The sequence below is a fragment of the Garra rufa genome, chromosome 11 (genome assembly GCF_049309525.1).
Source record: "Garra rufa chromosome 11, GarRuf1.0, whole genome shotgun sequence".
NCBI lineage: Eukaryota > Metazoa > Chordata > Actinopteri > Cypriniformes > Cyprinidae > Garra > Garra rufa.
Window position 1 is genome coordinate 6,760,271 of NC_133371.1, and position 23,765 is coordinate 6,784,035.

Below are 23,765 nucleotides of genomic sequence, written 5' to 3' on the forward strand. Positions count from 1 at the left end.
TCTAGCGCAATATGGGACCAGGGTCTCGAAGGTACCGGCAGCGGTTGAAGGAGCCCATCTGGAGGTCTATTAGAAGTCTTACCAATAGCACAAACCGAGCAAGCCAAAACAAAACTGCGAACGTCACGAGCCATAAGGGGCCACCAAAATCGTTGCTTGACCAAATGTAAGGTTCGATTGACTCCTGGATGACATGCTACATTAGAACAATGTCCCCACTGAATAACCTCGGACCGTAATTCCTCTGGCACAAATAACCGATTCGGTGGGCAAGCGGGCGGAGGCGTTACCCCTTCTAAGGCTGTTTTTACCTTCGATTCGACCTCCCATGTGAGAGTTGAAACGATAAGCGTCTCAGGAAAAATACTCTCGGGAGTGGACGGGCGATCGGAATGGTCAAAAATACGCGACAAAGAATCGGGTTTAACGTTTTTGGAACCCGGGCGGTACGAGAGAGTAAAATCAAAACGTCCGAAAAACAGAGCCCACCGAGCCTGCCTAGAGTTCAATCTTTTAGCCGTTCTAATGTATTCGAGGTTTTTGTGATCGGTCCATACAATGAAAGGTACCCCCGACCCCTCAAGCCAATGACGCCATTCTTCTAATGCCAACTTGACTGCCAACAACTCTCGATTACCAATATCATAATTCGATTCTGCAGGGGATAAACGATGAGAGTAAAACGCGCAAGGATGCATTTTGTCGTCTGTGGTTGAGCGCTGGGACAGGACCGCGCCAACCCCCACCTCTGATGCGTCAACCTCCACCACAAACTGACGTGATGGATCAGGGGTAATTAAGATGGGAGCCGAAACGAAGCGGCCTTTCAGTTTGGCAAACGCAGCATTAGCTGCGTCTGACCACCTGAACGTCGTCTTGGAAGAGGTTAAGGCAGTCAGAGGTGCGGCTAGCTGGCTGTAATTACGAACAAAGCGTCGGTAAAAATTGGCGAACCCAAGGAACCTCTGCAGGGCCTTGCGGGAATCCGGGGTTGGCCAATCTACCACAGCCTTTACCTTCTCTGGATCCACGCGCACCCCCTCAGGCGACAAGATGTACCCTAGAAAAGGAACAGACTGTGCATGAAAAACGCATTTCTCCGCCTTGACAAAAAGCCCATTCTCTAACAGCCTCTGAAGCACTCGTCGTACCTGCTGCACATGTTCCTGGAGAGACGAAGAAAAAATCAATATGTCATCCAGGTAGACATATATGAACTGATCGACCATGTCTCGCAGTACGTCATTGACGAGTGCTTGAAAGACCCCTGGGGAGTTGGACAAGCCGAAGGGCATGACCAAGTATTCAAAGTGCCCCCTGGGGGTATTAAAGGCGGTCTTCCATTCATCTCCCCTCCTGATGCGGACCAAATGATATGCGTTTCTTAAATCCAATTTAGTGAAGACCGACGCTCCCTGCAACCTCTCGAAGGCTGAAGATATCAATGGCAAAGGGTAGGTGTTCTTAACCGTGATATTATTCAGCCCTCGGTAATCAATGCAAGGTCGCAGAGATCCGTCTTTCTTCCCCACAAAAAAGAATCCCGCCCCCGCTGGTGAAGAGGAGGGTCGAATGAACCCGGCTGCTAGAGAATCAGAAATATATTTCTCCATAGCCTCCCTCTCTGGAACCGAGAGTGAATAAAGTTTGCCCTTGGGCGGAGACGTACCTGGCAATAACTCTATAGCACAGTCATAGGGACGATGAGGAGGGAGAGAAGCAGCCCGAGACTTACTGAACACTTCCTTCAGGTCGAGATACTCAGAGGGCACGTTACACAGATCCACCACCTTCTCCTGAAACATAGAAACAGAGACAGACGGACAAGCAGAGACAAGACAAGACTCATGACATTTAACGCTCCACTCAGACACAGACTGGAGCTGCCAATCAACCTTGGGGTTATGTTTTATGAGCCACGGGTGTCCAAGGACAACAGGTGCATGGGGGGAGTCCAGGATGAAAAAGGGGATACTCTCACTGTGATTGCCAGACACAGTGAGAGTGATGGGTTCTGTGGTGAGGGTGATCCGGGGAAGTAGCTGACCGTTGAGGGCGTGGACTGCGATGCTGTTGGTGAGGGGATGGAGGGGAACATGATTAGCACGAGCAAAAGAATAGTCCATGAAATTACCTTCGGCCCCGGAGTCCAACAGTGCAGTGCAGATGTGATCCTGTGTTTGCCATCTTAACCTTACCGGAAGGAGCGTGGAGGTCGAGGTGGATGAGGTCTTCTCAGCAGAGATCCCACCCGACAGTAGCCTCAGATTTACTGCCGGGCTGGGCCTTTTACCGGGCAGTTGAAAGCGAAATGTCCTGCCGCGCCACAGTACAGACAAAGGCCCTGGGACCTCCGCCTCTCCTTCTCCTCCCGGGAAAGCCGAGCTCTACCCACCTGCATGGGCTCGGGTTCGTCGGTGTGGCTGATCGGTTCTCTGCCGCTGGCTCGAGTTGACATTCCCTCCCCAGGGGGGAGCCGAGCGGAAAATCCCCGTCGCTCGGCTCGGGAGAGTCGAGAGTCTACCCGCAGTGCAAGGTCGATAAGTCCATTAAGGTTGGCGGGTAGATCCAGGGCGTAGATCTCCTTCTGAACTCGATCAGCCAACCCATGCAGGAACATATCCCACTGCGCTTCCTCGTTCCAATTACACTCCGCCGCCAGGGTGCGAAACTGGATGGAATAATCAGAGACGGAACTCCCCCCCTGTCGGAGCTCCGCCAACATCCGCGCGGCCTCCCTTCCTGAGACCGCGCGGTCAAACACCCTTTTCATTTCGGCGGCGAGTGTGGCGAACGAGGCACAACAAGGGTCTTGGTTCTCCCACACCGCCGAGCCCCAAAGTGCCGCCCTCCCCGTCAATAGGGTGAGCACGAACGCCACCTTGCCCTCCTCACTACAAAATGTACGCGGCTGTAAGGTGAAATGCATGGAGCATTTAGTGAGGAAGGCTCGGCATTGGTTCGGCTCACCACTATAGACCTCCGGCGGGGGAAGGCGGGGCTCTGGCTGGGTAGCGAGAGCAGATGTTCCGACTGCAGCGAGAGGGGCGGGCGGCGTGGGTGGTGTGGCGAGCGCAGCGGGAAGTTGCAATTGACGCATACGCTGGGTGAGCTCAGACACCTGTGTCACAAGAGCTCTGATGGCCTGACCGGAATCCTCAGAGCCCTTCTCCTGTTTCTCCAGCCGAGAGATACAATCCCGCATGTAATCCTCCAGAGTGGGCGGGGTGGTGCCTGCTGCTTCCATTGGTGGTCTGATAGTTCTGTGACGTGCGAATAAAGATGAGGAAGCAAATGCAGGATGAAGTGAAATGACAGTTTATTGAAGATAATACAAACAGAGTGATGATGGTGCGATCTCTCAGCTGGGTGACACAGGGGTTAGATGGCTGGTGATGGTGGTGAGAGAGTCCGATGAGTGCTGTGGTGAATCCAGTGAAACACGAAGACAGCGACAACATCCACGACAGAACAATCCAAACACTCGAACCAGACAGAGCAAGACGAACCAACACAACGAGGGATCCGGGAAAACTATCAGACGAGGGAGAGAGAATGCTGTGAGTATAAATAGGCAGTGGTGATGAGGGACACCTGTGGCTGGCTGATTGGCAACTCAGCTGAGCGAGCGTGACAATCACATGACAAACGAACAAATCACAAGACCTGAGAAGACAGCGGATACATGAACCGTGACAATAACACGTTTGTAGAGAAAAGTTTATTCTCTTCACCAGGAGAGGGCGACAACTGCACGTTAAAAAAAGTATTTTTCATTGAATTAAACATTCAAGAGATTCCAATAGTGAAAGTCTTTATTAATTGAGACACGGGCTCTTTCATTTTTTTTTTTTTTTCAGACTTAAGCAATGAACATTATTTCAGAACCACTAGTAAATTATGTAATTTTGTTTAATTTTCTAATCCTTTTTTTCTTCAGAATCGTGATCTCCAGTTTATAAAAGACAATTGTTTTTCAGTTTACCCAGAATCATGCAGCATTTTTATTACTGCATATAATTCATTAAAATATAAGTTTAATTTCATAAAGTACAAGTTCATATCAAAATGCACCTACATTTTTTTTTTTTTTTGCATTTTGTGTTTTTTGTTGAATAAAATACTATTGTCCCCTATATATTTCATCATTGAGGATTTATTTAAAAAGTTAAAAAAAATCTCGTCTCGTCTCGTTCTCGTGAACCCAAAATCTCGTCTCGTCTCGTCTCGTGAGATAAGTGTCTCGTCACACCCCTATTTATTTAATACTTAAAAGGGTAGTTCACCCAAAAATGAAAATGTGATGTTTATCTATTTACCCCCCCAGGGCATCCAAGATGTAGGTGTCTTTGTTTCTTCAGCAGAACACAAAGATTTTTAACTCAAACTGTTGCAGTCTGTCAGTCATATAATGGCAATGGGATCCACGGATTTGAGAGTCAATAAAACATACACAGACAAAACCAAACTGAACCCTGCGGCTCGTGACGATACATTGATAATTAAAAATAAACATCAAATTTTCATTTTTGGGTGAACTACCCCTTTAAGTGATTTTGTGTCGTTTTCAACATTAAATAAAAAAGCAGATAATACTTAGGTGTTTGGGTGGGTTTCATTATCAGTGTCTCCAATTTTGATGATCTCATGGAGTTTTTTTTACATTTAGTACATGGCAGTGTGCTTTAAAGTCACAAAAAAAGGATTTTGTCTGTAAATCTCTATCTACAAGTAAACATGTATACGCAATGTACATGGGCTTCATTTAATATAATTTAGCATCTGTTGATTTCATCTTTATATGTGGATTATTTGGTTTAATTGGAAAACCAGAAGCATGCTGAATGGCCTCTGACGTGAATCTCCGGTTTGAACAGCGCTGATAAGTATTAATAAATAATGTGATATGCAGTTAACTTTATTATAAGAGAACAAAAACACATTATTTACCGTATTATCGGCAAGGCACCTGTTATACATGTTTCCTGTGTTAACATTAGTATTTAATGGGTATAGAGTGTGCCAGCAGAAATCGCCACCTGTGGATTAACAAATGATGATAAAATATTCATTTTAGGTGTTTTTTCTTTAATGTAAGGTGTTAGGATTTGTAAAAGTAATTCTGGAGTTTTTATTGCACAATGCACAAACCTGTATTTGAGTTTAAAAAATTTTTGCAATCACTCATAGCCGTGTCACACCTTCAGTGTTTTTTTATGAATATGCATCTTTAATACACAAACACACACACACCTGTCTTTATGTGCCATCTGTAGACCCAGATGGATTCTGCATTTTCTGCATTGGTTTTATTGGAAAAACTGTAATCACACATGACCCAGTGTTTTTGGAGCTGAGAGTACTGCTCTTCTTTTCATGTTGGCCTGCTGTACATATATTTTGTTTGTGATGGTAGAAATTGTCTGTCTCCATTCAGTCTATCCACCACCTCAAGCACCTGCGCAGGGGCCGCAGAAGATCGTCCGCCCTGGTGGCCCACACAGAGCTGCTGCCCAGTCAGCTGGGGTCCCACGAAACTCACCGCCACATCTCACACCACGCCAACGCCCTCTGCCACTTCCACATCTCTGCCAGCATCAATCCCAACACAGGTGCACATACACACACTCACACACACTTACTTGTCAGGGCTCTACAGTGTGGCGCTTTAACTCACATTTGCGACTGAAAACTACTCGGTCCGACTATGAAAAATATTTAGGAGCACCAGTGCGACTGACCCGATCAGCACATTTGTGTTTGCGCTGAGGGAAGGGGGTTTCTACTTGTTTTTGCAATGTTGAGTAATGTATCACAGACATATCTCACCAGTCCTTTCATAAACAAAGTAGATAGGAGATTGATTGTCCAGTGTAGAGAGCTTCACTGATTATAACGGAACTTTGTGAGATTGTGATGAACTAAGATGAGTGACAGCTTTTATCATTTTTAAGGGAGTTTGTAACAAGATATTGATTTAATACAACAGTTAAATAAACCAGATGTTATTATTAAAGGATAACTGTTGCCAAAATGAAACCTGGGCTGGTTTTTTTTTTACTGTAAACAAGACAAACTTATATCTAAAAGCATAATTAGAACAAACGAGCCGTTTTTGAGATTGACCGTGATTTCGTTTTGTGGTCAATGGCCGGTGAATGGGAGAACTAGGGGCATAACTTTGAGCGCATCAAAATCTATATTTTTACAACACTAAGAAGGCTCGACACACCATGAAACTTTGCTCAAAGTATCGTCTGGGTCTCTACACATGAACTCAAGCATTGAGAACATTGTTTGTGTACACAGAGTTTACTAAAAAGAAAGGTTTTGAACAACTCACTTTCACTGTTTGAGTTTCCGCTCGTCTTGCCAGTCAAGAAGTGTCCATCTCCGAATGCAAGGATGGATAGCTCCTAAAGCATATTTCCATATAAATGCACGGCTAATTCGTTGTTTTGTCGCAAGTGAAAATCAATATCAACCTTCTAGTTGTAAAAAGAGCCTCATATAAGCCTAATATTTCATCCTATGGAGTCCATTCATTCGCATTCGGAGATGGACACTTCTTGACTGGCAAGACGAGTGGAAACTCAAACAGTGAAAGTGAGTTGTTCAAAACCTTTCTTTTTAGTAAACTCTGTGTACACAAACAATGTTCTCAATGCTGGAGTTCATGTGTAGAGACCCAGGTGATACTTCAAGCAAAGTTTCATGGTGTGTCGAGCCTTCTTAGTGTTGTAAAAATATCGATTTTGATGCGCTCAAAGTTATGCCCCTAGTTCTCCCATTCACCGGCCATTGACCACAAAACGAAATCACGGTCAATCTCAAAAACGGCTCGTTTGTCGTAATTATGCTTTTAGATATAAATTTGTCTCATTTACAGTGAAAAAACAGCCCAGGTTGCATTTTGGCAACAGTTATCCTTTAAGTGACTTACATTGTCTGAGCATAGCACTATTGCCTGATTTTGCTCTATTTCTTTGTCAAAAATGGTCTGAAACAAGTCACAACTGAGCCGCTGCGCATCTCCATTCAAACACAGCGCTGTTTTGTTTATGAATGAACGTTCGTTTTTAAACTAATCTAGTGAGTTGATGATTTAATTTCCCATTCATAAAGACAGTCACTTGGTTTATTCCTGAATGAATCAGCCGTTCAAACGAATCAAATGAATGAATGATTCAGTAATTAAATCAGTGACTTGCCTACACCTGCTGGCAGATTTAGTTTCAGTTTTAAAGTGTCTTTTAAGGCATTTAAATCATTTAATATTTCTGTATTCAAAATTGTAAATTTAAAAGGTTAATCTCAACATGAATTTATAAATTTGATTGCACTCATGCCACCTCTGAGCCTCATTAAACATGAAAGTACACCTGTTTTTCGGTGCCACCTCTGTAGTACAAATGAATTTTGTTCATACTGATTTCATTTGATCGGTAACTTATTCTTATTCTGCTTGTTTCTGTTCTGTTGTTTTAATTAGAAATTGTTTAAAGCTTAAGTATAATAAAAATTGACAAAAGATGACATATGTTTAATAAAGTTAGAAAAATGCCATTACAAAGGTAAAAACAAAATTGCCTTTTAAATCACTTTAAGGAGTCAAATATCACCTCGTAATGGGAAGGCTAATTTTTGATCAGATTATTTGATTATTGATTAGAAGGTGCTCCTAAAATTTTGATTGTGCTCCTAAAAACAAGGTTTACAAGAACACAATTTTGTGTTTATAAGGACACTTCCTCCAGCCTCATAAACAGCTTAACCCTGTAAAGCATGACATAAAATAATAGTAATAAGTAATAAGATTTTTTTTTTTTTTTTTTAATGGAACAGTTTATTGAACTTTAGTTTGATGTGAATTTCAGTTTTATTTAGGGCCCAAACGGACCATAAATATGCTATTTTTTGCAGTTGCTGATATTTATTTGGCCAAAAAGTCAGATATAAATATAATATCATAATGCAATGCAATGCAAAACAGAGATGACTTAGAGTTGCACAAATTAATGTTCCTTGAAAGTTTCTTAAACGCTTTCAAAAGACCAGGAATTCAACTTGATTTTTTTTTCCTAAAAATAAATAAGTAAAATAAAGTACAGTAAATTGTGTTTGGAAAATCAAGTTGCTTTAATGCCACAATTGTTCATTTTAAAATATTAACAATATAAACGTTTGTTTTTTTAGTTTTCACAGCAAAAAGGCATGTTTACCACAACATGAAGGAGGACGTTTTTTGAAATATACTAAAATAACCCTTTACTTGCTAAAAAGACGACATGTTGCAGATTGTACTGTTTTATTTTATTTTTTTACCAAGTTGATCGTGTTTATAATTTAAAGGCCTTAGACATTTATGTATCAAAAATGGCACAGTAAGCTTTATTAAAAGACCTTACTAAACAATATTATTTATTTAAAAATTGCCTGTTTCTGTTCCGTATGTGACCCTGTACCACAAAACCAGTCTTAAGTCGCTGGGGTATGTTTGTAGCAATAGCCAAAAATACATTGTATGGGTCAAAATTATTGATTTTTCTTTTATGAATGATCAAAAATCATTAGGAAATAAAGTAAAGATCATGTTCCATGAAGATTTTTTGTAAAATTCCTACTATAAATATATCAAAATGTAATTTTTGATTAGTAATATGCATTGTTACGAACTTAATTTGGACAACTTTAAAGGTGATTTTCTCAGTATTTAGATTTTTTTGCACCCTCAGATTCCAGATTTTCAAATAGTTGTATCTCGGCCAAATATTGTCCTATCATAACAAACCATACATCAATAGAAAGCTTATTTATTGAACTTTAATATGACATATACATCTCAGTTTTGTAAAATTTAACCTTATGGCTGGTTTTGTGGTCCAGGGTCACATATTATATGTGGGGTTAAAAAATGAAAGTGTAATCCTCTCAAAATAAAAAGAAAGACCTTGTAAACCACATATGTACAAATATGCATTCACACACACTGACAGCAGCGTAAACTATCTCTCTGTCATCAGATATCCCGGCAGCGCTGGCTGGATCAGGCTTGTTCTCTGAGGACGTCAGCGGAGGGTTTGTGGTTCACTGGCTGAATAATAAAGATCTGAGCTTTACCACATCCATGGATCTGTTCATGCAGCAGCTGCGCAAACTTTCTGAGCAACACCTGGAACAACCCACTGAAGACTTTGAGCAGGAGGGGGCAGCCAAGTTTGATTTTGGTATTGAATATGCTTATAGCATATAGATGCTGCAAAGAACATTTCATGTTTTTAAAATTATGGCATCATTGTGTCATAAAAAAAAAAAAAACTCTACTACATATTTCCAGTATATTGTGTAATATGCTCTTTTGTGTTTATGTTAGATCTGGATGAGATGTCTGATAAGGGCTCATCAGAGCATGAGGAGGGAGATCAGGAGGGCAGCACTAAGGCCTCTTCTCCAGGTTCGAGCAGCAGTGTTCCTCTCCCCTCTGTTTTGCTGGATCGGAAGCTGGAGAGTCTCATCCTGGAGTGGAACAAGAGTCCGGACATGCTCTTCACTATTCACCCACACGACGGATCCTTCCTCGTCTGGCACGTCAAGTACCTGGATGAGTTCATACCTGGGATATTCAGACAGGTTCAGGTAAGATGCTCATTCAGAAGAAATTATGACAACGGATAAATCAAAATGATTTTATTTCCAGAAACCAAATTTAAAATTTTTACTGAGCCAAAAACGAAAAAAGGTTTATTTAATAAATCATTCACATTTATTAACAGTGTTTGGGGTGATGCATTTCTTAATGCAAGTTACTTAATAATAATACTTTTTCAAGTAACTAGTAAAGTAATGCATTACTTTTTAATTGAGTTACTTTTCCAAATCAGTAACACCAGATACTTTTCCCCTCATTTATTGATTAAAAGCTCTCCTGTCCTCATGTTGAGAGAAATTGTGAGTAAGATGTTACTTTAGTTCTAGAATAAATGTGAACATGCTTTAATTCATCTCACTCACTAAAAAACAGATACAGTGTTCTTCAAAATGAATAAAAACACTGAAATTCAATGCAAACCTGCAATAATTAAATATGTTAAATAATACAAATATCCTTTATGTATTTAATCCATTTTATTAACCGATGTCTTTGCTGCCGACCTTCGATGATCCTAATAAGCAAAAATGACTCAAGATAATCTAACATTTTTTTTACTGTTTTTTTTTTTTTTATTGCTGAAGAGTTGACATTTTTTCTACTGTTGGTCTACTTTACAGACGTGAATTTACGTTTCTCTAAGCCTGAGGCTTTTAGTGTAAAAAGGTTTTTACATTTGCCAAAAATAGAACTTTTTATATTAAAAACAAACAAGCAAGCCCTGCCCAGATTTAAAAAGTAACGCAAAAGTAACGTAACGCATTACTTTCCATAAAAAGAAACTAACATAATTAGTTACTTTTTTAAGGATTAACTCAATATTGTAATGCATTACTTTTAAAAGTAACTTTCCCCAACACTGATTATTAATAAACACCATTGACACTAAATTGCATGTAAACATATAAATCTGCGTGATGAGAATCATTCATAAATCTGCTCCTGTTAACAACAAGAAGTACTGAGGTCTTCTTGTGGGTTTCCGCCAAAATAAAAGTCAACATTCATAAATGTTAATATTGTCATTACAATAATGAATTAATTACAGCAGCTCTATTAATACATTTATTATAACATTCACACCTAGTGTTCAGAAAAAAAGTCTCTTCTGCTCAGCAAGGCTGCATTTATTTGTACATTAAAAACACATGATTCAAGAAGGGGGTCTAAAAAATGCCCAAAGAATAAGATTTTACAAGATTAAATTTTTTTTGTTAGGCTATAATGTCTACTAGAATGTTAAAAATGGTCAGTGTTAAGTTGTTGTGTGTAATTGATATTTTTAATTGAAACGCAAGACAAAACTGTAAAAAGCACATTTTGGCTATTTAATTTATGCAGTGGTGAATTTTTATTTTTGCCAAAATACACGGGGGGGAGGGGGAGAACACGAAAAAACATGTTCGGTAAAATGCACAAACTTATTTCTATTATTGATTGTAGACTCTACAAATAATGTTTAAGTAAGTGCATCAACTGAAAACGGCGTAGACGTCATATCTTGTCAGTGGATAGTAAATCAAAGCTGTTTTCAATTTCTGTAACAGTTTGAGAAATTGGCCAGCCTGTACGTACTCTCCCGAATCTCCAGAAATAAATGTTAATACTCTAATACTCCTCCTACATTACTAATTACACTAATAAACAAAATAAAATCCACTTGTTTTTTTTTCTCTCAGGTGTCGTTCTCCTCTCGTATTCCGGTGGCGTTCCCCACAGGCGATGCTAACTCCCTCAGTAAGAACATCATGATGTACGCCTGTACGTTCATGGACCAAGAGAACTGCAGCGCCCTGGAGGATAAGAGAAGTGAGCGGCGGGTTCCTCAGAGCGCGTCAGCTTCAGCGGGGCTCAGTTCTCTCGGACACTCTCTCACTGCTGTCATCGGCCCCGCCGTCATGATGGTGTCCAAACACGTGGACGGCTCGCTCAACCAATGGGCCGTGACCTTTGCCGAGAAGTCGGCCTTTTCGAACGTCCTCACGGTTTCGCACAAGTTCCGTTACTGCGGACACCGTTTCCATCTCAATGATTTGGCCTGTCACACGGTCCTTCCCTTGCTGCTGACATCATCTCATCACAATGCACTGCTGACTCCGCCCTCTGGGTCTGGAAGCATGGATGGAGATCTAATTGGGGGCGTGGCTCTACAGCCCTCCAGGCCAATGAGAGGCGTTCCTCGTAAACAACTGCGAAATGCGGCCACGCGTACGTTCCACGACCCGAATGCGATCTACAGCGAGCTGATCCTCTGGAGAGTCGATCACATTGGCCCACTCTCCTGCACCGGCGGCGTGTCGGAGCTTGCGCGAATCAACTCGCTCCACACATCTGCATTCTCCAATGTGGCCTGGCTGCCAACGCTCATCCCTAGCTCAGTGCTTGGTGAGTTTAACACCACAGCTGAATCCTCCTTCAAAACTAACCCCCTTAAAAAATCTTAAATTTAGTTCTTAGGAGTGTGCGATTTGACATTGTCCGATATATGTGACCCTGGACCACAAAACCTTAAGTCGCTGGGGTACATTTGTAGCAATAGCCAAAAATACATAGTATGGGTCAAAATTATTGATTTTTCTTTTCTGTCAAAAATCATTAGGAAATTAAGTAAAGATCATGTTCCATGAAGATTTTAGGTCTACTCGATTGTGGCAAAAATCATAATCACGATTATTTTGGTCAATATTGTAATCACAATTATTTAACACGATTATGACTGGGTCCAAAACGTTATATGATTGATTAATTTAAAGATGGCAATAGAATTAAAAAAAAAAGATACAAATGAAACCTTTTTTTATTTAATGTAATTATTTGAATGTAAAATAAAACAGCATAGTCTTCACTGTAAGAATGAAACATGCTTTGTTTCTGATAAAAACTACAAAAGTCCTCCGTCAAGAGCAGTGGGTGATTTTGTCTTTGTCTTTTGTTGTTTGATGAACATTAAGCACAGAGACGGCAGAAGTAATATTACTTGTGGCCGCTTTATTAGAATAGTGCAAGTTCTCTTTGGTGCTTTTAAAAACACAGCATCAAATAAACATTATTTTACATGATTGTACTGATTTGCATGTGAAATTGGGCTTTTATAGAGGAGCGAAAGCACACCTCTGGAAAGGGGGCGGAATCCGGAGCAATAATCGTTTTTTTTTCTCGATTATTGTATTTTCATAAATGTTTGAAGCTGAAAAATTGATAAATACCCTGGAAACATAGTGGGGAGTTCAGCACGAGCAAATCTCACTCATCAGTTTTCATCAGTATACTTATATACAGTTATTTATTAGCTTGTACTGTGTTGAGCTTAATAAAGATGTTTGTGTTTGTCAGGAACGTACTGTAACTCAGCAAGTGCATGCTTCGTGGCGTCTGATGGTAAAAACCTGCGTCTATATCAGGCTGTGGTGGATGCCCGCAAACTACTGGATGAACTCTCCGACCCAGAGACCTCTGTAAGAGCTTCTCAGAAGAGATTTGATCAAAATAATGTCCTTATCTGCCAATTACCATATGGCAAATGTCATTAAAGTTGACCTGACTGTTCATCTCTCTGTGTTCAGAAACTGGTGGGTGAAGTATTCAACATCGTGAGTCAGCAGTCCACTGCCCGCCCCGGCTGCATCATAGAGCTGGATGTCATTACCAACCAGGTGCGGTCTACATCTCTCTGTGTTTGATCATCACTTTTGTCATCTATTCAAAAACAACATATGTATGATATTTCATGTGTGTTTGTGTCTCGCAGTGTGGCTCAAACACACAGCTGCTCCACGTGTTCCAGGAGGATTTTATTTTAGGCTACAAACCACACGAAGACATTCCCGATTTCAACTTTACTAGCGCTCCCTCTGCAGAAGGTACAAACACCTTTTCTTTTCTTTTTTTTTTGTAAGTCTGGTTTTTACTGAGCGTCCCTTACCAAAAAAGAAGTATACTTCAAGTTTATTTTATTAAGTATACTGATGTATGTAGTAAGTAAATATCAGTGTGCTTATAGTATAATTACACTTTGAAGTATAGTCTTAGTAAACTACTAGTTTAGTAGTTTTATACTGCAAGTATCCTTTAAGTGAACTTTACACAGGGTTTCCGCGGGGTCTTAAAAAGTCTTAAAGAGTCTAAAATTTAAAAATCAAAATTTTAGGCCTTAAAAAGTCTTAAATTCGCTGTTCTAGGTCTTAAATAATTTTACACAGGTCTTATTTTTCCGATGTCCATGTAACGCTACCTGTAATGCTCATTTAAATTCTCTTTTTGTTGTTTCCGTGGTGTTGTAGTTCTTTATTTCACTATTCCAAATATAATTTGCTGTATTTAAACTACAAATGAGACCAGCATGCAATAGCCAATCAGCTTTCTGTTATTGGCGCGAGTCTCTCTCGGATTGTACCGCAGAAGTAAAATGGATTTAACTTTTTAGCTATGGGGAAGTGCAAGTTTAGTGATACTTAGCTTGAAAAAACTGAATATAGGGCTTGGCTAAGGCCAGTTGCTAACAACTAGATTTTTTTCTCCCTCTGTGGAAGTTACTGCGTCTTCAGAATCGCAGTAGCAGAATACAGGTCAAACTACCTTTTTCTTTTTTTAAACACATTAAATATTACATATATGCATGTAATATAATATCTATTTCCATTACAGGTTTCGGTCTTAAATTTCATATAAGGTGGTACTAAAAAGGTCTTAAAAAGTCTTAAATTTCACTTGTTCATATCTGCAGAAACCCTGTTTACATCATACTTTAAGTATACTACTATGTCCCTATTTAGGTATTAATTTGTACATATTTTGTTATATGAATATCTGAACATACACAACATCAAAAGAAAAAAAAAACAGGGTATCTACTTGTAAACAAAAATTCTGGCTTCATGCATTTTTGTAAACACTTGAATGCGGGTAAGTTTCATAAATAAAAAAATAAACAACATTTTGAACATTTTGATCCAAAAGACTATTGATGATAATCCAAGCGTAGATGGAGTTGATCAACAGCCCAAAGCTTGACAGTCATTATTTCCTCTTCATGGGTGGACATTTTATTCCATAACGTTACGCAGTTTTCCATATCTATGGTTTTGATGCTGTTTTATGTCTGATGATTGTGTTAGATTACATGTGGAAGCATCTGTTGTTTCGGTTTCTTCTTCACTTGTGTTTTGGAAATTCTGTCCAGAAGATGTGCAATAGCGCTCCTAGAGTATAACAATGAAAACACAGATTTTCAGAGCACAAGTAGAGCTCAAATATACTTAGACCTTTTTTAAATATAAGTCAATATACATAAATATCATTGTATATTTCTAAGAGGTACAGTACAGACCAAGAGTTTGGACACACCTTCTCAATCAGGTCTTTTGGTCTGTACTGTAGATATAAATTCAACTGAAAAAACTTGTGAAAAAATATCTTTCAGGTGGTCAAATAGCAAATAGTGGAGCTCTGCAACCACCTACTGGTAAAAGTTATTTATAGTTGTTTTTTTTTTTTTACTTTTAAAACTGGATTTTCCAAAAGATGGGCAAAAATCTTACACTAAACCATGTGAAATTATCCATGTTATCCCCATGAATTAAAGTTAGAAATGTGGGTCTTTTATAAAGTGAATTTTACATAAAAAGCCGTTTTTGTATAAAAACCCATTTAAAAAATATTTCTTTATTAATTTATATATATTTAAAAAAATCACTAACCCACTAAAAACTGCACAAATGTAGAGTAAAAACTTTAATAAACAGAAAAATATACAGTACAGACCAAAAGTTTGAACTCACCTTCATTTCTCATTCATTTGAATTAGAAGGTGTGCCCAAACTTTTGGTCTGTACTGTATATAAAGCACATTTCTGAGAAGTACATAAAAAGAAGACAAAGTATACTTTCCTGTTTTTTAGTTTAAAGGATGTATACTAATAGCACACTTGAATAAACTTCTTTTTCGTAAGGGATTACATTTGTGTCATCTTTGTTCCTAGAGTACCAGCCGCCTCCTTTCTCAGAAAAGTTCTATCTGGTGGTGATCGAGAAGGATGCGAATCGGAACTCAGTGTTACAGATGTGGCATCTTCATCTGCGTTCGGTGCAGGCGTGTGTGGGTGCGTATGATGTGGGTTATTTGTGAAATGATGACACAGCTGTCAGCAGATAAGAGGAAATTGTAAAGGAAGCCTCATGAATGAAAAGATGATACTTCCTCTAATGACTCATTTCTTTTTCAGACATGGGAATAATTTACAAGGAAATGATGCACTTCTTTACCCATTGGGCATCAATAATGTACATCTGCACTGTGTATTGTACTAATTTCAGAAGCGAAGGGGAAAGAAATGTAATTTTATGTAATATAATAAATAATACATTTGATGTAATATAGTAAATATATTATATAATATATATAACCTACCAGTCAAAAGTTTTAAATTATTTTATACAAATTTTTTTAATGAAAAGTAAAGTCCTATGATATTATTACTATTATTAATTCATGTTTAGTTCTATTTAATGGGTCACATTATGTGTAGTGTGAGGTCAAAACCAAATGTCCAGGTAAAAAACCTGCTTATAACCATATAAACCATATAGTATCACAGTCGTATGCTTATTATCGTAATGTTTCCAAACGTTTCTGTTTTTTCTGTGAAACGTGTTTTCAGACAATGATAGCAAGACACTTTTGTCCATATTATAGAATTCCTGGTTGGACTTTTTATGCACAAGAGCACCCTCTGGCTTTGAAAACAATGTTTAGCGCTCTTCACTGTTCATCTCATCTTTTTCTGGGTCCAAATAAAACATTGGGTCATGCAGAGACTATCCTGTCTCTTTAAATTTAAATATATATTTATTCACACCAGCTTTCGAAAGCCTCTGTGTGAAACACTTTTGCCTGAAATATTGCGGGGGGACACGTCCCTGTTTGTACTGTCTATGTATATTTCTGTTGATCTCTGTTTTGTCTCAATCTATGTCTAAAATGCCTTAAATATAATAAGTGCCATGATTGATAACTATTACATTTGTCTTTCTAATCCTCGCAGAAGAGCCCATAAATGACCACGTGTTCCAGAACCAGCTGATGGTTCCTATGAGTCAGAACTATCCTGACTCATCTCCAGACATCACTCCAGGTCACAGTCCGCTGCCTCGCTCTTCCTCTTCCGCCAACCTGCAGTCAGCCAGCAAACTCATCCTGAGCTCTAAACTGGTCTACAGTCAGCGGCTAGACCTTCCCCCGGGGGTGGAGCTAATCAGAGCCACGCCCTCTGCTGGTATGATCATATATTCATGTATTGTTATAGACTATTGTCCAATTAATAGAGAGAGGACAACAGCGTAATTTAGTTGTTGTTGTCTGTGGCATTGATGTTAAGCAAGCAGCAAAAGAAAGACAGAAAATCACTGAGACACTGTAGTAGCCCTAATAAAGATTAATCTAAATTTTTTTTACATAAATAAATGTCTGCTTGAAAGAATGAAGAATGTGGTAAACAAATTGTTATAAAGAATGCATAACTAGCCAGTATATTCTTGTTTTTTGAAGTGGTTTCATTGGATTTAATATAAAAGCATGTTGCATATCAGCAGTTAAATTTGTGTCTATCATGATAAAAACTTTAATATGAAACCTACATCATGAGTTTGGTCACTTTAGAAAACTGTTTAATAAATGCATTACACTGTAACTAAACCCATTCAGTTTTAGCCGACTTAAACTACTGTAGATTTAGTCGACTACAATCTTATGATATTTAGCCGACTAAAACTAGACTAAAGCTAAAAACTATTCAGATGACTGAAATATGACTGAAACTAAATGGCATTTTAGTCAAAAGACTGAATAAAACTAAATCGAAATTTGCTGTCAAATGCACTGTTATGGTCGAAATAATTGATTATTTTATGCCAGAAATAATCAGAATTTAGAATGTTTGTGATGACATAAACAGTTTAAATGTTTTGCCGCTTGCTTGAGCAACTTAATATATAAATCTAGAAGTAAATGCAAAAGTTAAAAGCATTGAATAATGTGTTGTAAGATTACTGTACTGTAAAAAAAAAAAGCGAATCACAAAGCTGAAAAAGCATTTTTAATAGCATTTGAAATCAAAATAATGGATGCATGTGTTTGTGGAAATCAGGCTTGTGCTGTGTGGAAGCTATTGTGCAATAATTGCACAATTCTAAAAAAAAAAAAAAAAAAAATGCACTCCATGATCAAATGGTGAGATAAATATAAATTCTTGAAAAATGTCTAAAAACTGCTCCACACCTCAAATTAAAAAACTGATTAAAAGCCTAAAAAATCTGATTGGAGTTTCACTATAAATAATTCCACATGATAAAAAGAAGGCTTTAGAACATATTGGTATCGGTGATCGGATCAGCATATACTGCTTCCTGTAATCGGCCTCGAAGATACTGATCGGAGCACCCCTAGTTTACTGTATGTGGATGGTTTGTGTTTGTCGACATTGTGTTCTGCTGTGAAAGCATAATGTGGGTTATAACAATATTGTATGTTCTTTTCAAAGGTCACTTGAGCTCTTCATCGATCTACCCTGTGTGTTTGGCTCCGTACCTGATTGTGACCACCTGTTCTGACGGACGTGTCCGGTTCTGGCACTGTAGGGTGGATATGGACTTATCAGCGCCAAACCCCGAAGAGACACGTTCATATCGGTGGGAGCACTGGAGACTCTTGAAAGAGGAAGACGACAACGACAGCTGTGTGAGCGTCGCAGGCCGACCCGTCGCGGTCAGCTGCTCTTACACGGGAAGACTCGCTGTGTCCTTCAAACAAATTTCACCCGGGAGCGAGTTCGGCATGCCGCAGGACTTCTCCATGCTTGTATCGATCTACGAGTGCGAGTCCACCGGCGGCTCAGAGTGGGTTCTGGAACAGACGATTCACCTTGATGATTTTAGCAAACCTACGAAAACGTTAGATCCGCGTGTGAGTGTCGATAGCAATTTGGTCGTCTACAGCAAGTCTGATTTGTTTGTAAGCAAAGACAGCCCCAACATCAAACACTTCGTGCACCTGGACTGGCTGTCGAAAGAAGACGGGTCGCACATCCTGACGGTGGGGGTTGGATCCAACATCCTTATGTATGGACGCATCTCAGGGGTTGTCGCAGAGCAGACAGGTGTTAAAGATGGCATGGCGGTCACCTTACCTCTAGGGGGCAGTATAAAGCAGGGAATTCGCTCCCGTTGGGTTTTACTGAGGTCCGTAAACCTCGTCTCCTCTGTAGACGGCACCCCGTCCCTTCCGGTGTCTCTTTCCTGGGTGCGTGACGGCATCCTGGTGGTGGGAATGGATTGCGAAATGCAGGTTTATGCCCAGTGGAGGCAGGATGAGAAACTGGGCGACTCCGACGAGAACAGCATCTCATCTCCGGAAGGCGTTGGAGGTCGCACTATGTCCGTTTCGAACGAGGGCAGAGCCAGGTCTAAGAGTGTCTTCGAGGGCAGTGCGGGAATCGAGGATGCGTTCCGCCCCCCAGCGGTGATTCAAGATGGTGGCTTGTTTGAGGCGGCTCATTCGTTGTCACCCACTCTTCCGCAATACCATCCAACTCAACTCCTAGAGCTCATGGATCTCGGAAGGGTGCGTCGTGCCAAGGCTATTTTGGCACATCTGGTCAAATGCATTGCTGGAGAGGTTGCAGTGGTGAGGGATGTGGAGGCAGGTGAGGGAGGCGCTAGGAGGCACCTCTCTAGAACCATCAGCGTGACGGGGAGCACAGCAAAGGACACTATCGTCGCCGGCCGAGACGGAGGGCGAGATTACACCGAAATCAACTCCATTCCGCCGCTTCCGCTATACGCCTTGCTGTCCGCAGACCAGGACACCTCCTATAAGCGGAAGTGGGTAGAAGAGGAAGTGGGCAAAGGAAAAGGGGCAGAATGTGACCCGCAGAAACAATCAGGGGATCAGTACTCTGATCTGTTTCAGGTGCAGACTGTCACCACTGATGACTTTGTGAGCTTTGCTGCTGAGAAGCCTGAGAAGAAGTCTCGTGTGATAAACTTGTCCCAGTACGGCCCCACGTACTTCGGCCCTGAGCACGCGCAGGTGCTGTCTTCGCATCTGATGCACTCCAGTCTGCCAGGCCTCACACGCCTCGAGCAGATGTTCCTTGTGGCTCTTGCTGATACTGTGGCCACCACTAGTGCTGAGGTAGCTGGACCCACAGATAAGCAGTACACTGGTGAGTTTACTTCTTGTACTATCAGTAGAATAAACAAGGTATGTAGATGAGCTTTGCCTTTTACAAGTTTCCCAGACATCTCCTTCCCAATAAGCATCTTCCTCCTTTGACTAACAGTATAGGCCACATTGAGATAAAATTCATATGCAGGGCCTAAAATGAACTTTTTGCCACACCTGCTAATAGCCGGTGATGTGATCAAATTTACCGTTAAATAAGTTAGAAACATGCTAGCAACACGTTAAAACATGATATCAATCCATTTATCCATCTGACTTGCCATCAAAACATTCAGGTTTTAAGCTTTAAAACTACTTTAAACTTCCATCTTTTTCTGACTGAAAACCATACTACTTCTAAAACCTTTTAAATCTTTTTCACACTTTCTGATCAGGCCTTTTCAAGCCAACTTAAAATTGGTCTTGACAAACTTTGTCTAGTTACTACTAGGCCTACAAAGACTAAACAGATTTACAATATGTTTAATTTGTCCTTTACTTTACCTACAAGAAAAACGATCCAATTTGTTGATTTAATAAATCAGTTTCATTAATGTTTTTGAGTTTGTTTGTTTTTTTTGTCCCTAAAAGCATTAAGATTCTTGTCTTTGCATGTTTTAAAAACTCTAAATATGTCATTTCCATACCTAAACTACACAATGAATGGTGACTTTAGAAAGCAAAAGCTGAATCCCGGAGACATTTTGGCCGATTTAGAAGTTAAATTTAGGCCCTGTCCATAAGTAATACTGTTCTGTTTAAATATTCACATAATGTAATTATTTAAACAAACAAATTAGCAGTTGAGCAAAAATTAGTTCTAGTCTCATGAGTATTTTTGGATTGTAATATACATGCTTTGTTGGCTAACACAACTGTAATGAACTTTAATGAACCATAATAGTAGTTTGTTCTTCATAACCTTGGTATTATTATTTATTGTCAACATTAAACATATCTGGCTTTATCCATGTTACCTATAGCTCAGATCTTTTTTATTTAGTCTCTTAAGTACGAAACCTTATCACAGTGTTCCAGTGCTTGCTAGAGCTAAAAGGTTCAGGGACAGTAGGATAAATCATACGGCATGCTTATACTGTTTTTATACTGTAGTTCTGATTCACCTAAAATTAAACTTCAAAGTTCACTCCTCACTTTCCCAATAGAGCAGGTTTAGCCTCTGAGTTTTAAGGTGCTTTTAAATGTTTAATTGGATCAGGTGTGATCAGAGTCATTAGGAGGTGATGCAGATTGTGGTCTGGAAAATGTTCAGGATGGTGTGCTCTGAAAATCATTAACACTCTTTGATGACAGAGTCATATGTCAGAGAGTGAGTGTAAACCAATCGCCTTGTAGAAGAAGAATCTGAAGTTAAAAACATTTGTGGTATAGTAAATGTGTGTTTCTGCAGGTGGAGATGCTCTAGATGAGTGTGGTCTTCGTTACCTGCTGGCCATGAGGTTACACAGCTGTCTGCTGACATCACTGCCTCCCCTCTATAGGATACAGCTACTGCATCAGGGTAACACACACTCAACATACACACACATACATATGGGCCATTCCACTGAATCCCGAAACTCTTCAAAAAATATTTTCTAGCTTTTTTTCCCAGATGGAATCTAGTAATGCACATATTTAACTCTTGAAAATCTGTATTGGTCCATCTTAGGTAACTTGATTTTTTTTTTTTTTTTTTTGGAAAAAAAAGTGGAAGATAGAATTTTTCTCAGTCCTGTTACCAAATCTCTTATGTCTTTTAAAAAGCATGTTTGAAAATACAAATTCCTTTATTTTCCCCTCAGGCAAGTGCGTATTTTAAAGAAGTTGTTGGTTTCATAGTCAAAAAATTATATTTACCATAAAAAAAAACTATTTAAGTATTTTAAAGGTGACTCAAACCTTTTTTGTGATGCAATTTATTAAACAATCGGGCAAATGATGGACCAGACAACAGTGGTTTAACTTTTTTTTTTTAAGAAAAAAGGAATGGTAACAGGAATGAATATCCATTATATTACTATATGTGACCCTGGACCACAAAACCAGTCTTAAGTCGCTGGGGTATATTTGTAGCAATAGCCAAAAATACATTGTATGGGTCAAAATTATTGATTTTTCTTTTATGTCAAAAATCATTAGGAAATTAAGTAAAGATCATGTTCCATGAACATTTTTTTGTAAAATTCCTACTGTAAACCTATCAAAATGTAATTTTTGATTAGTAATATGCATTGCTAAGAACTTAATTTGGACAACTTTAAAGGTGATTTTCTCAGTATTTTGATTTTTTGCACCCTTAGATTTCAGATTTTCAAATAAATCTCGGCCAAATATTGTCCTATCCTAACAAACCATACATCAATAAAAAGCTTATTTATTGAACTTTCATATGATGTATATATCTCAGTTTTGTAAAATTTAACCTTATGACTGGTTTTGTGGTCCAGGGTCACATATAGGTTTGACTGCACATGTGAGGTATTACTGCTTGCACTGAAATAGTGAAGAGTGTTAAACACTGACTAGTGAACTGTTAATGTTTTCTTACAGCGCAGGTCACACTCAAACACCATTCCATGTTTGGGTCTAATACATAATTGCCACAGGACAGAAATTGCAAGTACATTTTCTGTCATAATATAAAAAAACAGTGCAGGAACAACAAGATTTCTCTGGGCAAAAACATTTGAGTGAAGGAATGTTGAGAAAAGGATGCATTTTTAAATTTATCTAGATTAATATGGGTGTAGCCTAATATTTCTATTAATAAAACACTCATTCCTGTTACTATTACTCAGTTACTGTAGAGGAGTATAGGATATATGAGTATATGACTAACAGGACTGAGATTTTAGGATAAAATGCGCAAATACATCAAATATAGCCACATAAAGTACATACTAATATTATGAGGATACTCAGCAAATTATAGTGATTCATAAAAGATTTGTATTTTTAAAATAAACAAGTAACATCTAAAAAAGAATTTAGGTAACAGGACTGAATATATATAATGACATTTCCTTCCACCTTTAGAATATCATCAAATATACAAAAAAGAAAATAAGACCACATGCCTTCGGTCATTTCATTGCCTTCAGAAGATCCAGATGTTGTGATATTATGTTGAAAATGTGTCTAGTGAAATTCTCCTAGTTTTTTAGAGGGTTAGGACTGATTGAAAACCTGGGGACACGACTAAAATGTGAATTATCTTTAAACTGTTATATATTTATTTTGAAATACATGCGTTTAAATTACAGATGGGATATGGAGGTATACATAAATGCTAAATAAAAATGATGTCCAGCGTTAGACACTGGGGACATGCATAAATGCTATATTTTCAGTGTTTAGGTAGTTTTTTTAAATTAGATATTTTAAATTTGCAGTCAGATTAATGTGCAGGACACTTAATAATAAAATGTATTTTATAGTTAATTTTCATGCATATTTGTACACCTATGACACCTATTTGGTGAAATGGCCCATATATACATGCATCACACTCTCATATTCATACTCTGTGGTTACCGCAGACGAGGTGCTGCTAAAGCTTTTCCACCACCAGGAAATGAATCCGCACCTGAAAGAAGCCTTTATGCTGTGTTTGTGTGTCCAGGAGTGTCCACGTGTCACTTTGCATGGGCCTTCCACTCAGAAGCCGAGGAGGAGATGCTGAACATGATTCCTGCCATGCAGAGAGGAGACCCGCAGTGGTCTGAGCTCAGAGCGGTGGGCGTGGGCTGGTGGGTCAGAAACATTAACACACTACGACGGATGGTGGAGAAGGTAAGTCCACACTAATATACTTGCTCACACACAACGTTATTTCCACAAAAGATAGATCAACGTTCCTATATGTGACCCTGGACCACAAAACCAGTCATAAGGTTA

The 23,765-nt window shown here is 39.2% G+C and overlaps 1 protein-coding gene across 1 annotated transcript in view; it reads left to right on the forward strand.

Annotated features, from left to right (window-relative positions):
- The window catches only part of dmxl2 (Dmx-like 2), a 103,731-nt gene that overhangs the window by 28,175 nt on the left and 51,791 nt on the right, over nt 1-23,765 (forward strand). The window contains 12 exon segments of the mRNA XM_073851102.1: nt 5,438-5,612; nt 9,024-9,299; nt 9,374-9,636; nt 11,329-12,034; nt 12,983-13,104; nt 13,213-13,302; nt 13,398-13,491; nt 15,598-15,747; nt 16,690-16,920; nt 18,184-19,866; nt 21,277-21,387; nt 23,491-23,660. Of these exon segments, the coding sequence (XP_073707203.1) occupies nt 5,438-5,612; nt 9,024-9,299; nt 9,374-9,636; nt 11,329-12,034; nt 12,983-13,104; nt 13,213-13,302; nt 13,398-13,491; nt 15,598-15,747; nt 16,690-16,920; nt 18,184-19,866; nt 21,277-21,387; nt 23,491-23,660 (4,071 nt within the window).